The 17,197-nt window shown below is 43.3% G+C and overlaps 2 protein-coding genes across 4 annotated transcripts in view; both read right to left on the bottom strand.

The window, feature by feature from the left end:
* Positions 1-5,450, bottom strand: ddx5 (DEAD (Asp-Glu-Ala-Asp) box helicase 5). 2 transcript variants are annotated; one of them, XM_004563004.2, is made up of 13 exons: positions 5,291-5,450; positions 4,394-4,565; positions 4,186-4,282; positions 3,970-4,103; positions 3,787-3,852; positions 3,444-3,585; positions 3,184-3,344; positions 2,906-3,078; positions 2,706-2,816; positions 2,567-2,628; positions 2,418-2,477; positions 932-1,153; positions 1-754 (listed from the first exon to the last, which is right to left on the bottom strand). In XM_004563004.2, the coding sequence occupies exons 1-13, from the start codon at positions 5,335-5,337 to the stop codon at positions 327-329; spliced, it is 1,875 nt and encodes a 624-aa protein (XP_004563061.1). In that variant the 5' UTR covers positions 5,338-5,450; the 3' UTR covers positions 1-326. The 2 variants fall into 2 exon arrangements, with proteins under 2 accessions (XP_004563061.1, XP_004563062.1); XM_004563005.5 differs by having other exon boundaries at positions 587-754; positions 919-1,153.
* A 3,204-nt stretch (positions 5,451-8,654) lies between these two features.
* LOC101469682 (E3 ubiquitin-protein ligase SMURF2) overlaps positions 8,655-17,197 on the bottom strand; it is a 51,997-nt gene continuing 43,454 nt past the window's right edge. For both annotated transcript variants that reach the window (XM_004563002.6, XM_004563003.6), the window contains 8 exons: positions 14,979-15,180; positions 13,450-13,553; positions 13,180-13,294; positions 12,299-12,477; positions 11,608-11,866; positions 11,294-11,495; positions 10,221-10,296; positions 8,655-10,113 (listed from right to left, as the gene is read on the bottom strand). In XM_004563002.6, the coding sequence (XP_004563059.1) occupies positions 10,014-10,113; positions 10,221-10,296; positions 11,294-11,495; positions 11,608-11,866; positions 12,299-12,477; positions 13,180-13,294; positions 13,450-13,553; positions 14,979-15,180 (1,237 nt within the window). In that variant the 3' untranslated portion in view covers positions 8,655-10,013. The remainder of the gene's footprint in view (positions 10,114-10,220; positions 10,297-11,293; positions 11,496-11,607; positions 11,867-12,298; positions 12,478-13,179; positions 13,295-13,449; positions 13,554-14,978; positions 15,181-17,197) is intronic.

Raw genomic sequence — 17,197 nt, 5'->3', positions numbered from 1 at the left:
TGTCTTTTCAGGAGTTTATTTGAAAGATCATGCAGTGCACTTTCAAGAAAGGAACTTAACATCACTTTCAATGATACACGTGAAAACTGATACATTTTTATTTACCTAGTACAAAATTTTAACTAAACAGGAATGTAACAAATTAAATAGCATTAGGAAAAATGTGTGCAACATCACTAGTGCTGCACTGCAGATCTTAAAAAGGTTTGACAGAGGTTGGAGTTGTTGTAACCCTGTTGTGTAAATACAAAAAAAAAAAAAATCTGGATCAAGTATACAACTCAGACAAAAAGCAATAAATTACTTCTTTCAAGTGTACGACAAGTTTACTGTGAGAACTGAGGAGGCATGGGGTACGGCACCAGTGACGGTGGAGGATGCTGCTGTTGCTGCGGCGGTGGCGGAGCCTGTCCCTGGGGGAAGGGGAATGGGGGATGACTCACACCATTCTGCGCAACAGCCTTACCAGCACCAAACTGCTGGCCCTGGAAGTTGTTCTGGCCTACGAATGACCCAGTCTGGTTACTACTAAAGTTTGACTGTCCGTTACCATTGTAGCTTCCTCCATTGAAGCCATTGCCGTTGTTGCCCCCATAGCCTCCATTCTGAGAACTCATGCCATAAGACTTAGCTGGTCCATTATCAAAGCCTCTGTTGTCCCTGTCCCTAAAATTGCCAAAATCGCGCCTTCCTGAGGAATACCTATCTCGATGATTATCTCGATAGTCACCACCTCTGCCTCCCCTTGAACGACCTAAAAAGAGATGTGGCAACATTAGAAAAGCGATACAGGAACACGTTTTAGTGAAAGCAATTTAAACTCAAAGTTGACGCAAAGATCAAGTCGTGATAAAGAGATTAATCTTAAAAGAGAGGAGGAGCGGGTTAAAGAGACTCATCACCATTTTTGTATCTCACCAATTAGATTTACCTCCTCTGTCTTCTGCCATTTGGAGGAGCTTTGGGTTGATAGCCTGGTTGGCCTCTCGAAGTACAGAGACGAGGTCGCCGGCTTGCCTCATGTTGTTTGGTGTGAAGAAGGTATAGGCTGTGCCTGTCTTTTGGCTACGAGCCGTTCTGCCAATGCGGTGGATATAGTCCTCGGAGTTGTTGGGGTAGTCAAAGTTGATGACAAATTTGACGTCTTCAACATCTGTAATGTTGCAGTGTGGCATAAAAAGAGGACAGCACACAAAATGTGCACCGGCGCCACCACAACAACCGGATCAAAAACAAAAGAGGGCAAGTTAGTACGGTCATGACGGTGGGATTGCTGGTTAACCCACAAAGGCTGCAAATTGACTGGCATTAGACACATAATCCTCGGGGAGACTACGGTGGGAAGAGAGGAACGATGCACACTCCGTTAGCTCCTAATCCAGTGAGAAAATAAAAACCTTCCCTGCTAAGCAACTGCCAAACCACACAAAAAAGAATGGATCAGCAGCCTTACCATTCTTGGAGTATGCATTCACTAGTCCATTCCCATTGCAGAACACGCCCCTCATATTGTCAAGTGACCTCATGTCGCTACACAGTAGGGCTGCTATGCACACTACTGCCTCCGAGTGTGCTTCAACTAGCTTTTACCGAGGTCCCTTTGTTACGCACACATGAGACCTTTGTTTTAAAGCTCACATGTGCATCTCTTGGCAAGAAACTGTAGCTCTGAACCCATTTGCAGGATGTCTACAAGTGCACCCCTTCTCAGCTTTTCCAGACCCACTGTTCACTTGATCACAATGTCTCTCGTTGGCAGGTCTCGACATGACTTTGAAACGCAGGCGAGGGAGGAGTGTGAGCTTGGATTTTGTCCAAGTTTGTCCAACTAGCATGTCCCACTGTCACCAAAAGGGCCAGTAGCCATGTCTTTACAGAGGTGAAGGTATGACCGATCTGACAGACTGCTCTTCAGACAGAAGTTTAGGAAACTGCAACATTAAGCCACCCATGCTTTTAAAAGTCTAATAAGGAAGCACCTAATATGACTAATGACTTGCCATGCCCAAACAAATGCAAGACAATCAGAGGCTGTGTTGGTGGGCTTCGAGCTGGGAGAGTTAGAGCCTGGGTGTGTGAAGCAGTCCAAACCATTGCCAGAGAACAGATGAGCATATGGGGAGTCCTTCAACTTCCCCCTCTTTTAGGCAGGCCAGAGCGTTATTCTGCACTTGGGCCTGGTCACCTCTGTACATCTGCACAACTGGGAGACCCGTGCCTCGCCAGTCGGGACACCTCCAAGAATCCTCCTTCCCCCTCTGGATACCTGGGCTTGTCATGCCAAGGCCCTGCCACATAGACTGCTCCTTAAGGCCAGGGGAGAAACTCAGAAAGAAGCAGAAAAGTTAAAGAAAGCAAATACACTCTCTTTTTAGAGGTACAATATAGGTATTAAACACATCATGGAGGATACTGACCTAAACCCCTGGATGCAACATCTGTGGCAATGAGAATTGGCGCCTTCCCATATTTGAACTCTAGAAAACAGAAACCAAACGCTGTAAGACTCAACCATGATGTGCACTTTTTATTCTGAATCTCAGTTTAACCAGTGGTTTAAATTTACCATTGAGCACCCAGTCTCTCTCCTGCTGGCTTTTATCTCCATGGATTCCCATAGCAGGCCATCTAAAAGTAAACAAGGGTTCAAATTTAGTTGTGTTACTACATCTCAGCAAAAGCAGTACTTTAGTTTTAACACTTACCCGTCCCTTCTCATCCTCCTGGTAAGGTCATCACACCGCCTCTTAGTCTCTACAAAGATGATGGTCTTGTTCTCCTTTTCACTCATTATTTCCTCAAGCAGACGAATGAGCCTACAAGAAATCAGACACTCCGTAAGTAAAACTGAGGAACACATCCTGTCACCTTACAGTTGGCACTTTACTATAGAACAGTTACTCACTTGTTCTCCTTCTCGCCATCATTGCACACATCCACTATCTGCAGGATGTTATGGTTTGCACTGAGCTGCAGTGCCCCAATATTGATCTGAACATATTCCTTCAAGAAATCTTCAGCTAGCTGGCGAACTTCTTTGGGCCAAGTGGCACTCCACATCAGAGTCTGCCGGTCAGGCTGCAAATATAAAAAAAAAATAAATAAATTTGCAACGCATTACATGTCTAGCAGGGAATCACTTTATTCCAACAAGTCTACTTGGATATATATGCAGAAACTTACTCTGATTTGGTCAACGATTTTCCGAATCTGTGGCTCAAAGCCCATGTCCAGCATTCTGTCAGCCTCATCAAGCACAAGGTACGTGCATCTACGGAGGTTGGTCTTTCCTGCCTCCAGGAAGTCAATGAGTCTGCCTGGAGTGGCAATGCAGATCTCCACACCTTTAAAGTAATAATGAGAAGTTAACATCTTAACTATACAGGGCAAGCACTTGACCCCCGCCCCCCAAAAAAATAAAAAATAAAAATAAGCAACAGTACCTCTTTCCAGGTCACGAATCTGGGGTCCTTTAGGTGCACCACCATAGATGCAGGTGGACTTTAGACGAGATGCTCTGCCATATTCAGCGGCCACCTGTTGCACCTGTTGTGCCAGCTCTCGGGTTGGGGCAAGCACTAAACACTGTTAGAGGAAGATAATAGCTTTTTACAAATGGCTCAGGGAGGCTACACAACTTCAACACTGAGAAAGAAAACACGAAAACCCCTACTCAAGCCAGTACTGAAGCTAACACACACACACACACACACACACACACACACACACACACACACACACACACACACACACACACACATATAAGGAAAGCATGTCGTTACTTACAATTGGACCATCTCCACGTTCCAAGAAAGGCTGGTGGTTGATGTGAACGATTGCAGGCAGCAGATACTGCAAGTCAAAAGAGTTTCATAGGTAAGAAAAGTATCAAGGAAATATTAAATCATCTGGTCAGCTCAGATGATTAAAGCTGCAATTTGTTTAAAGACAAAACAATACTGAACTTACAGCAAGAGTTTTGCCAGAACCAGTCTGAGCAATGCCAACCATATCCATGCCACTAAGAGCCAGAGGCCAGCCCTGAGCCTGGATGGGTGTAGGTTCAGTCCAGTTCTGTTTGTTGATGACATCCATCACATATGCTAAGAAGAAAGAAATCAAATGTTAATTGAAATAATTTAACCTGTTTGCAATACCATCTCACCAAGTTGTTTTCAAACTTACAGGGAAAGCTTGCTTCATGAAACTTCATGATAGGATTTGGGCAATCCCTCCCCTTCACTGTAATTATTTTGGATCTCCTGTACTGTTCAACCTCTGGCTGCAAAGAGTGAAGAAAAATAAGATCAGTGGTCACAACCAATTGCATAACTTCTAACACGTGCAGGGCAGAGCACATGTCGAGAGGCGTTACAAAACATGTCATACGTACATGAGACCTCCGGGCAACGTCTGGATGCTGCTGATAGAAGTTTTTCTCAAACTTGGGGAGCTCGTCCAGGTTCCAGTGTTTCTTCCGCAGTCGGTCACCGGGATTGCCAAACTTTCCTCCACCGCCACCACCACCACGGCTTCCACCGAAACGAGGAGGCCCACCGCCATAACTGAAAATAATAAAGTAGTTTTTGTGTAAGTTTTTTTTTTTAAACTCAGTCTCCTTACAGTTATTATTAAAAATACGACTTGCGCTGTCACTTTAGACACCGACTATTATAATATAGAAAACTTCTTATTAACTGCGTCATTCTCTGAAATTACATAGCTGCTATATACTTTCCAGCCAGCAGAGGAACAAAGAGGGGGCGAAAAAGCCGGCATTTTGTATCCGCATTCACGCTACCACATGGCGAAAAGCCGACTAGCCAGCTGTGCTAGCATTACTAACATCACTCGCGCTGACCACAATCATTTCTCAGAAAAGGCTAGATTTAATCACAAAAGGTGGGGAGGACGCGAGGCCAAGCGATTCCGATCACCAACATTTTGAATTAGCTCCCTGCTTCCTTCCGAATTTGCTAACGTATCCTGAAGCTAACGAAAACCCAGTGTGCCAGGGCACGAGGCCAAACTAGGCCTTGAGCCAAAGACAACGACAGCGGGCTTCTCTCACCGGCCTAGGCCTTGGGTTTGAAATATACCGGTCAAAAGCCTGTTTTTCCAAAGCGAGACACTTTCTGTTAATTCAAGTAAATTCTGCCTGTTTTTTCATCGACAAAAACTACAATATTGAGCTGAGTGGTTCTTTTTTTCGACTACGAAAGCCTTTGGACATTTTTACTAGACGGTGATTAAAAAAACAAAGTCTAAATATATCAAATAATGTACTTACCCTCTATCCCTGTCTCTGCCACGATCTCTGTCGGAATATCCAGGCATTTTGTGTACAAACCGTATAAATTAAAAGGAAAAGGATAAATACAACAGACTTGGCCCGCCGACTGAAAAATTCCGACCGGCACTGACGCTGAAATGCCGGTATCGCAAAAACGGGGTCCGGTTTTTATAACAAGAGGAAGTTCCACCCCCCGGGATGTATTCATCCGCCATACGGGGTTCGACTTTTAATGCTCAAAATGTGAATAAAACACACAATAACACACAACAAAGAAGTAAACTCACCATAACTTTTAAGCTATAAGCTGTCTTTCCGAGAGTTTTACTAAATCTATTTTAGAAGCTAAGCTTGGCAAAATAGAAGAAACGTCAGAAAGGCTTCAGAAATAATAACTCAAAGAAATGTTTTTCGTGTTTTATTCCTGAATAACATGCTTATAAAAATCTCTCTTAAATCGTAAAGCACAAGTTAGAAAAGGAAAAAACTCAGGATCGCTTTGACCTCGGTTACTGAATCATATACTGGCGGAAGAATATGTACGAGACAGAAAAGCGGTCACGCGGCTTGCTTGAACTCCCGACTTATAACTGTAAGTGACGTCATTAGAGGTTTCACCATATAAACTTTTTTTTGTTTGTTTGATCGTATGTTGTATACAGTCAGTCACACCCCGCGCAGCACGTGTAAACTTGTGTTTTACATATACTCGAACGACTAACTAGAAAATATTGTGATATAATAATAATAGTATTGTAATAATCAGAGAAAATATTTAAAGAGTAGGGAAAAGCGTTTTTTCCCGACAAGAAATGATCCCATAGCAACAAAAGAATACAGAGCATTATTTGGATAACCGTTAACAAAGAGAGACTAAACAAATCTGTGTCTCTGATTAGGGAGCTGTAACTTTGTAAGACCCGAACTCTTCCACGACATGCATTTTTAATTTCTCTTTGATATTTGGTCACATTGGGGCCCGATGAATATAAAAACAAAGAACTACCTTACCCAGCAATATTCGACTTAACTGGCTAGTTAAGATAAGTGAGCCATAATCCAGTTCTCCATTACCAGTGTTGTCAACATTTTGAACCCAAACCCACATAGAAAAGTCTAATGTTCTTTTTCCTTCTTTACATTTATTTGCACTCCCCAAGATCAAAACCATTCAATGGGCCGAAATTGATAAAGCCACATCTTGTTAGTGTCTAGGGTGCCATTATAAATCAGAACTTAGGTCTGGGCTTTGACACAGGCCATTTTTCTCTCCCCAAGCCAGGAAACACTTGATCTCTGCGACTTTCCCCCCACAAACCTTTATTTGGATTACAGTGATTTGCTATTTATGAATTCACCAGGCCAGTAACTAAAGAAGCTGGATACTGTCTGACAGGATTTTATTTTTAAATACTGGTTGTGGAAATCATGTACATCACTGTCCTCTACATGCTGCTGCTAAAAGGCCATCTCTGCATACCCGCTGACTTTCCCATTGGTTGTTTTTTTACATCTACAAATCTTTGTTTAGACTGGTTTCTTCTTATCTGTATGTCTAAATGTGTAAAAGCCACAACCAGTGTGACCTACATTCTCCCTATATTACACAAGTATTTTTCCCCAGAGTGAGAACAGGTCAGTTTCCTGTACCAATCTACAGGAGGAGTTGAAACCCCCCTCCCCAGCCAAGTACCAGCCGTTTAATCTGGAGTGGTCTCAGTGGGTGGTCACAGCCTTATCCCATTCACATATAAAGACTTTGCACACCCACATGAGCTATTCTTATATTAGATGGTGCTAATGATGCAATCAAACTGAAATAAAGTGATTGTTTAGGATCAATACTACCTGAAGTACCCTCCACCCCACCCCAATACTAATCATAATCAAAACACTCTTCTTGAAGAAACCACAGGACATCTGTTTGTACAAGGCCTTACATTGTTAGACAAAGGCAAGTTTAATTAGAACTAATTACACACAAAAATAAAATACTCTTACAAAATGATAGTGTTAACATACATCAAATTGCATCAGTCAGCTATGAGAGATATAGTCCTGCTAGTGGATCATGCTATTAAAAAAAATTAAAAAAAGCAAAAAGAAAAAAAAAAGCGGCATCTCTCAACTTATTGAATAAAAAGTGTAGTTCAATGGAGAGGCAGCTGTGGGGCGTTGCTGAGCGACGTAGTGTAGAAAGACAATTGGGCAAATCAGCCTGTGCACTGGACTTAAAGGTGAATGAGTATCTGGCACAGAGGTCGCCGAAGAAGAGGCAACCTCCATCTGTTCGTGTGCAATTCCTCTACTCGGTTCAAGAAAAAAAACGTCTTCTTCTGCTTAAGTTAAAAGATAAATTACAGTTGGTTTGATCCACATATACGAACGATATTTTTAATTACTGTACAAAAAGCACCATCTGAGGACACTTTTCACTTTGCGAGCACTCGGTCTAAATGTATTTCTTTTCAAGCGTATGCAAACGTTAAGAACAGTCCACGGTCGTAGAGATTGCTAGACAGGCAGCATCTTTTAAAAACATTCAAGAGTTTCATTTTCAAAAATTGTAGAAAACACCCCCCCACCCCCTCCTGTCTGGATTAAAACGTAGCGAAAGCAGGCTAAAAAACAAAAAACACAGGACTTGTCTCATTTTAGTTCACGTTCAAACAAACGATGGAGACATGCAACAGTGAGTGTGCGCTTATGCTTTTCTGTGGGCACACTGAAAATATGACTTTTTAAACACCTTAAAGAGGACCTATTATGGGATTCTACTAGAGTAGCTTTGCATGATTTCACAGCTCAGAATGATCCTGGGCCCAGAGCACCCGCCTCAGTCCAATCCACCATCTGAAACAAGCCAGCTTTACTTTAATAGGTGGGCGGTGCTGTGTGTCTGAGCATCCTCTCCTCAGTGACTCACACAGAGACAGGAGTGTTAGAAAAAGAAGCATAAAACATAACATTTAGCAGTGAGAAGTCTGAGGTTTGGGCTTACAAGGATTACTCTGTGACCTCTACATTTGAAACTTTACCCACTGTAACAGCAGATATATGACACAAAAGAAGGAAAAACACAATAGGTCCCCTTAAACATTCAGGAAATCGAGACAAATAGAATTAATTTCAAATCAAACCAACATCCCAAACTACTTTTGACATCTCCTGAGAACGTGGCTAAGTAGAGCTCTTGGTGTCCACAAACAGGTAATGAGTGCGAGTAGTGTATTGTGCACTTTAAGCAGTAGTATGTCAGTGAGCGAGGATGCCGATACAAGACAAGTGTTAATGCTATTTAGCACCACGTGGCTACAAGGTAGTAGAGGTTTTTCTTTTTTCTTCTTCTTTTTAAAAAACAAAAAAACAATAGCAATATGGAGCCAGCGCAAAGAAGACACCAACAGAGTTTGGACAGCTTTAGAAATGAATGGCAGGCATTGTGACATTAATATAGCCCAGCTACAAATGACTGTTTAAATAAAAATTCAAAAAAAGGGGGTGGGGGCTCACATCACCATGTCTGTCGCTCCAGGATGAAAATCAGTAGAATTTAAAGGGTCAGCTCAATATTTGCAAAGATCCATTCATTCAGAACAGCTATGGCACTGAGAGGACATCGCATGTGTGTCAAAGACCTTGTTTGTTTTGCCCTTTCTGACAAACGTCTCCTCGTACAGTGCGAGGGGTCACGGCGAGAGATAAACCACAGCATTCTTTAGTGAGATTGAGTCAAGCTTAATTTTTGTTTTTCACAATTTGTCTTCTATAATTTAAACAGCAACACTTAACAAAGATTTTATTTTTCTGAAACAATGGAAAGGGGTTTCTGAAATATAACAGCAATAAATTATATATATTATATAGATTTATTTTTTTTAGTGTTTCTTTCTCAATTTTCCCTGTTATATAAAAATAACACATTTCAAGCCATTCATCCATTTACTCTTTTTTTCTGAACACGGACAGTTGTCAAAACTGGTGAAAACAGGCTTTCTGGGTATGCAGACACAGGAGCGCTGGTCCCCCACTGCTGTCTTTGGAGAAGGTTGTAAACCGTCGATTGTAATTCAGTCTCGAGTCCTGCCCTTCTCATCCACGCACATCCCCAGTTTTCCCATCCTTGGCGTTAGAGATAACCCCAGCGTGATCGCCGCGAGGCACCACACAGCCCGAGTCACCACACAGCCCGAGTCACGCACTCTCGGCGTCCAAATTTAGTGTTTCCAAGTAGTTGTGCTGTAACCACTTGTGACCCTGTGCTCTAGCAAACAACAGTCTTGTTTAAAGTGGCCATTGTTTCAGAGCGGACTGACCTTGTTTTCTGCTTGGCAAGATCGACAATTGCTACATGGAATATGTTTCTTTTTTTAAATGCTAAAATGAACTTAGAAAAAGGGAAGAGCCAGCAAATTTTGCCAGTTCAACAAGTTAGTAAATAGTTTGAGTTATTAGCAGCTGAAGAGATCCTTTTCAAAGATAAAAATAAGATATTAAGGAGGGCTAGGGGGCAGGGGGGGTGTCTTTAAAAAAATACCCAGAGTCAGGTGACATTTTGAGGTCTTCTTTGCCCACCCTCCCCCTTAGCTTGTCCTCTGGGAAGTTCGAGCACCCCTTTGTGAAGCATCCATCAATGAACCCCAGTTGGAATGGACGGGTGCTCATCGTGGCCGAACCACATTGCTTCTGGTCGTCGGTGAGCTCCGCCAGCGTCGGAGACTCACTCTACAGCAAAGCCGCACGTCTCCTCGATGGCAGTGAGCAACTTGTCGTACAGCTTGTCGTAGCTCTCATAGGGAGGAATGTCAATCCGGTTGAAGCTGGAAGACAGAGGGTGAGATGGAGTTTAGGATCGTGGGTCAACGCCGGAGCAACGAGTCTTAAAGCGAGAGGACTAAAACTATTATAATGTCAACAGTTTGCTCACCAGGTGTGGGCTTTGGGCAGGTTGTTTGTGCTGGCGTCAATCTGGTGAATGGTGAAGAGTCGGGGGCCAGCAGCACCTGTATACAACAGCAATAAAAAGGATATTTACATACCTGCATTGTACTGTGTCGAACTGAGGACCACATAAACAGAACAAACATGGAAATGTAGTCTATAATTTAAAAAAAACAAAACAGTTTTTACAATTTGTAACCAGCTTGAATTCAATATTTGGTACGACCTCATTTATTCTTCAACACAGTCTAAACTCTCTTAGGCAGCTTCTTGTCATTTCTTTAAGTAGTCTTCAGGAATAGTTCTCCAGGCTTCCTGAAGGACATTCAAAGCTCTTCTTTGGATGTTTCCTTTGTTCTGTTCTCTGCTTCAGTAACATTGAGGCCAATGCACGACTAATTGTGCTCCATTGTGTGATTGTGTATCCAGGTTTGCTTTTACCGCACTGGCTGTGTGTTTGGGATCATTGTTGTGCTGAAAAATTAAGCTGTGGCCAATCAGATGTTTTCTAGATAAGTTTGTATTTTGGATCAAAATCTGATGGTACTTTTCTGTGTTCATAATTAGTTTTAATAAGATCTCCAACACCATTAGCTGAAATGCAGCCTCAAACAATGACAGAGCCTCCATAATGGTTTACAGATGGGTGTAGAGACCCACTGCTGTACCTCTCTCCTGATCTCCTCCATATATACTGACAATGATTTGAACCAAATGTGGATTCATCACTCCATCAGACCTGTTTACTCTCATTTAGTTCTTGTGTAATTCAGCATATCTCAGCCTTTTCTCCTTCTTTTCCTTCCTTAAGAATGTAAGAATGAGAGTTGTCTTTTGGCATCTGCAGATATTTTACTCAAGACAGGACGATCACGTTATGTAAGGTGTTGTCAGCATGTGGATCGCTGTGTACTGCTCATGCCAGGGTGATGTGTCTGTGCACAGATCTGTCTGCCAGGACGGACCAGGGTGCATATCAAGTCGCAGAAATCCAGACAGAGACAGGCAAACACTCCAACACGCACCTGTGTTTCATGTTTTCATCCTGAATGGTATTACCTTGGAGAGCCTTAAAACCTTGGAGGGGGACCCTGGAGGAACCGGTGACAAACTGCAGCAGCCGGGCTCGGCGTTCCTCATCGAAAGACTCCACAGCTTTCCAGAACCATTTAACGATGTTGCTGTCTGGAGTGCAGTGCTTGAGTCGTGTGTTGGACTTCCAGTCGTTGATGTCGATTTTACCCAAGCCGCACACAATCAACTACAGAGAGAGAGAGAGAGAGAGAGAGAAAGTCCTCAATTAGAGTGAACAGACTCACAAGCTAAGCTGAGCAACATAACATCCTCACACAAATAAGGAGATGTTAAGTTACCTCTAGCTCCTTCTCATCAAAAGCCTTGAGAAGGTGTTGGGGGATGACCTCGTTGAAGCCCTTCTGCAGAGCCAAAAACTGGGCTTCTATGCCTCGCAGGAAACGCCAGTTTACGTAAAGCCGCACGTACTCCTTCTTTGTGTCCTGGGTGACGGAGATGCTTTTCCCATTGGGCTTGAGCTCGTGCTGGATGATCTCTCCATAAGCATTATGCTCTACACAGAAGGTGTGGTCCAGCACACCTGTGATGTCATTATCCCTGGAGGAAGATAAACCTTTAAATTACTTTTGAAGAGTCAAAACAGGCTTAAAAAAAAAGGCATCATTAGTAATGTAACATTTTAAATAAGTGGTAATCAGTAAACCCAGCAGGTAGAATGCTAAACCGGAGTAATGCCCTGACATCATGTCACATTACATAATTTCTTTAGAGATTATTAAAGTATTCTGACTCTGATGAGTCTGAAAATATGTGATTAACAGACCACTGATGTAAAAACTGGTTTTAAACCATAGGGGGCGCTGTCATCAAAGTTAGAAGAAGTAAACACAGTTATACCCCCCCACCCCACCCCTTTGCATAACATGTATTGACATAATGGGAATAAAATTGTGAGTGATGTGTTGTAATGATCCAGAAATCACAACAAAAAATGAAAAGAAAAGGAACGCTGCTCTGACTTGTACGTACAGGATCCAGACAAGACTGTTGTGCAGGTCAGGATCAACAGACTCCATGTCATCCAGGGTGATGGGTTTACCCAGCAGCTGTTTGTAGAAGGGTAAAGTAAAGCCCCCATCGATGTAGTGGCCATGGAACACTGCCATTCCCATGATACGGCCCACGAAGTGAAAGTATGACAAGTGCTCCTGAAGGCAGACAAAACAAACTTCAGTTTCCAAATGAATAGATGGCGGCGAGTTATCTGCAGACGTGAATGTTCACAGTGTATTTTGGACTCTTCCCCCAGACTGTGCTCAACATAAACACACACCTCTCTGACAGGAGGAATGTACAGTAATATAAAGCTGCTTCTACATGGCAGAAGCAGTAAATAACAAAGGTGAACCTACATCTCAACCACACTACGCAGAGGCTGCTTCTCCACTCACGCAAACATGAAAGTGCTAATTAATGTTAAATGACACCAGCTTAAACATAGCGCAATGACGCCGTGTAAGGTAAGACAAAACGCCAAGAAGTCCCTGATGGCAGCTGCACAGCAAGCTGTTATGAAAGAGGACGGCCTTGGTGTGACAGTGGCAACATCTAAAGGAACCAAGCAAGAGAAAAAAAATTAGGAGACGAAAAGAAAGAAGGAGAGGAATGAAGGAAGAAGAAAGGAAAGAATGAAAAAGACAAAAAAGAGAGGAAGAAGAAGAAAGAAGAAGAAGGCAGAAGGGGAAGGAAGGAAGAAGAAGGAAGAAGAAGAAAAAATAGGAAATAAGAAAGATGTTTATGTGTGTTTATTTACTTATTTATTTAAGAAAAAGAAAATCCCATCTTTTTTGTGGACACTTGGTTCTAAAAGCATATTTCCAACATGGCTGCAGGTTATATGTGCAACTCACAGGATTGACTGCAGAGTCGGGGTTAATCTGCAGAGTGTAGATGTCATCACGGGAGTACTGGAACAGGCCGTAGTACGGGTTCAGCATCTCATGTGACAGCAGATAGAGCCACTCCCTGCACGGGGGTACAACAAGCATGGAAGAACAGAACAGAAAGCAGTTACACTCTCTGCACTGTAATCCCAGACCTAAACAGGAAAAGCACCTAACAACAAAACAGACGGGTATCAGGAGGCAGATGCCGTATTCACAGTTGGTCAAACTCTTTACCTCGCCACTCCTCCATAGTCGAGCCCCTCTTCACCTCTAAACTTCACCATCAGCCTTTTCCACAAATCCTTTGGCCTCATCTTCATCACCTGCCGATAGGATTCCTGCAACGCAGACACAAACATGTCAGGAACAGTGTCGACTTAGCTAGATGCTGATGTTAGAGTCACTGAGAAGACTCGCGTAATGCTGCGGCCGCTGTCAAAAATCGCGCGTGGCCAGTTCCCCCGTTACCTTCTGGTCATGAAGCACACATACAAGAACACAGCCCTGACCGCTGATCCTACACCTGCAGCTTTTGTGGCCATTGAAATGAAAGGCAATGGCTCAGAAGCCATGTTGAGGTCTTTTATGCTAATATGGCAGTGCATTTTTTTGGTTTTTTAGCAGTTGCTTCCAAGGATTTAGGACGACCTAAATCAGCGTTCCTCCCACGTGCGACCGGCTCACAGTGTCGTGTGGGGGGGATTCATTTAAAGTGGATTAGGGGCAGTTATAATAAACACAGTCGTAAGACTATAATAACACCGCCTCTTCCACAGCCAGGTTCCGCTGTGCCCTCCAGACGGAGCAGACAGCTGAAGGGTGCTGGGGAAGAACTGGGAATGTCTTATCTGCGCCGAAAAAGCACACACGGAGACAGCTCTGACAGTCCACCGCCTAACACTCGCCTGTTCACTCATAATTTAATGCTTCAGCTGGTCTGGAGAAACTATGCAGTTATGTCTCGCTCAACCTCAAGATGTCCTCTGCCCCGCCTCCCCCCCCACCTCCACCCTCTCTCTTGCTCACATCGAGATCAGCCAACAAAAATGTCTTCGTTCAGATTAACAGACGTGGCTGTTCCAGCACATTCCAGTGCATATTTTATGAGGGTCATGCAGTCTGTTGCAGGTGTTGTTGTTCTGGTGAAGGCCCTGCACGTCATAAGACACGGGAGGAAAAAAAACGAAGAAGGAGAAAAAACCCCAAAAAACCCTCCCCCGCTGAGAAAATGTACTTCATCTCGAACAAGAGGGTCTGCTTTAGATTTTGAACAGACTGCCTTCACACATCATAGATAACTGTGTGCGTGCGTGCAGGTGTGTGTGTGTGAGAGAAATCGCTCTTACAGCCAAACTGCTATGGGCAACGACCTTTATGGGAGCACACACGGAGAACAGGGGAGAAAAATACCTATAAATAACGCGTGCAATTACAAGCTGCTCAGCGGGTACACAAGTAATTGTGGTAGTTGCTCAACTTACAAGGCATGTAATTTTGTAGCATTATGGAGAAATTGAGGGCATTGGTTGTTGTGTGTTTTTGGGGAGGTTTTTTTTGCCAAATGTCAATATGTTGGCTGGAGTTTTAGGTTAAAGGATCAGGTGGTTGTGCAACGGAGCGCGTTTATTATTTCCACAATCTCATTTCAAATGTTTCGCACATGCTCTGGCTCTCAAGTGAATACTCTCCTGGTTTAAATCACGTACCAGTTTCTGAACATGCAAGCTTTAGTTGTAACGAGGACTTTTCCTTTCCCTACTCACCTCAAAGATCTCCTCGCGGGACACCTCAATGCGACAGTGGCCGGCCTGAGGCTGCTGCTGAGACAGTTCCTGGCGAAGGATCTTGAGCTTCTGAACAAGATCTCGCTTGTACTTGGGCACCGTGAGGCACTCGGCCTCCTCGGGGAGCTGACCGGGGGACACCAGAGCCTGCTGGGCCTGATCCTTCAACTGGTTCTGACGACTGCAGGGGAAAGATCACACGGAAAGGCAGAGGAAGATGAGAACGGGCCAAAAGAAGGAGACAAAAAGACACACATCGCTTGAGAGAAAAATAAGCAAGCACTAGTGCAAGAATAACAAGAGAGAAGCCAAAAGGCTCAAAAACGCGTACTTTCTTAGTCCTTTGCTGAGTGCAGGGAATGAGGAGTAAACACACTGAGGTCATCTGGTAAGAACATCAAGTCAAACAGCTCCTCACATACACACAGACATATAGTAGGTGGAGGTGGGATTACTGGAGGTAAGACATCACAACGTGCGCATGCATACATTCCCCCACACCTGGCAGAAACCTCGCACACAGAGATGACTGAATTGAAAACTGTCTTTTAAAAAAAAAATACATACTCTGTTGTTTTTGACTCATCACATAAACTTGAGCTAATGTAAGGTCCTCAAGGCCATCCCTCAGAGATGTGCAGGCACATTCTGACAAGTCCAAAAGTTTGTCACCAACAGTCGGCGAGAGAAAAGCCTACACGCTGTCATACCGCATACTGGCCTACAAAGTAGAAAAGCAGCAACTAGATATTTGGTCAAAAGTAAGTCAAGGCAGGATTTACCGTCTGCTTTGGCATATGGAAAATGTTGTGTGGAAGGGAAAAAGAAAAGCATGGATCTATACAGCTAAACAGAAGAGTCACAGTCGGCCTTCACTAAAGCTACTCCCCAGTCAGGTCTAAAGTCTTACATATCACAACACGAAAATGGTCTTAAAATTAGGCTACGTCCACGCTAATACGTTTTCGTTTCAAAATGCATCTTTTTCTCTCCGTTTTGGCCTCCCGTCCACACTGAGACGCCGTTTTAGTTCAAGGAAAATGCAGCGTTTTGAAAACGCATACATTTAATGCCGTTTTCGCTTCACAGTGTGGACAGCGAACCCGGAGCCTTTTCGAAAAGGATGACACATTTTAGTCGTGTGACCAATTAAACTAAGATAGTAGAGGGCATTATACAGCAGTTGTTTTGTTTGCTCTCAATTTTGACAGTCCTCTCAAAGATTAATATCAGTTTGTACATGCTCCAGATAGCTTTTCTTCAAATTCTTTAATTCTCACTCGTTTTTGCAACTTTGTACTTTTGTGTTACTTGCAGCAACAACTCCACCTCATTGTTAGCCCATTTAAAAAACTCGGTGCTTTTCCTCGACATTTTGCAGCGACGCTTCAAAGAGCCGGAAAGTAAATAAACAGCAGACAGTAATGAGGCAGGTCGAATCTTCTTGCGTTTCACACATGCACAGTACTGGAACGTAAGCGTTTTCAGCCGTTTCAATGTAGACGCACAACTCTGTGAAAACGATAGTTATCCGGGCTAGTGTGGACGTGGAGCGTTCTGAGGCTAGTGTGGATGTAGCCTCAGCCAAATACAACCTGGGATGAATAATAAAAGGTCACATATTGTTACGCTGTGTCACATATTAATACACAAACATTCAGCTGAAATGCAGGAATGTGTAAAAAATTAAGTGCATCCTAATAACGGCACAATGCTGCTGTGCTTGGGATCAGAGTCCTTTTGCACGACCCAATTTCAGCCAAACTTTAGCTGTCAGACAGACGGCCTCATATTTGACTCTAGAATACTTTGGTATACAGAGGAGTTCATGGTCGACTCAGTGACTGTGAGGTGCCCAGGTCCCGTAATAAGCCCAAATCATCACGCCTCCACACCACTGCGTTTGATTTTCACCAAATATTACATATTTGTAACATTACATCCATCCATCTGTCGAATGTAGAATGATGGGTTTTAAAACCAATCTTTCCCAGATTGATGGGCAGCAACATTTGCTTAATTACGATGAGTGCTGGTCTCTTTCCTCCATGGCATTGTGTTAACACACACCTGAAAGGCCCGAACTGACAAAACCTCAGTTTATATGAAGACCCTCACCCTTGCTAATCATCAGTTAACAAACTACACTGGATTGGCAGCACCTGGCTGCCATTACTCTCTTAATTCCTATGAAACCA

Source organism: Maylandia zebra, linkage group LG4 (assembly GCF_041146795.1).
Source record: "Maylandia zebra isolate NMK-2024a linkage group LG4, Mzebra_GT3a, whole genome shotgun sequence".
Classification (NCBI taxonomy): domain Eukaryota; kingdom Metazoa; phylum Chordata; class Actinopteri; order Cichliformes; family Cichlidae; genus Maylandia; species Maylandia zebra.
This window is presented reverse-complemented; position numbering and strand designations above follow the sequence as displayed.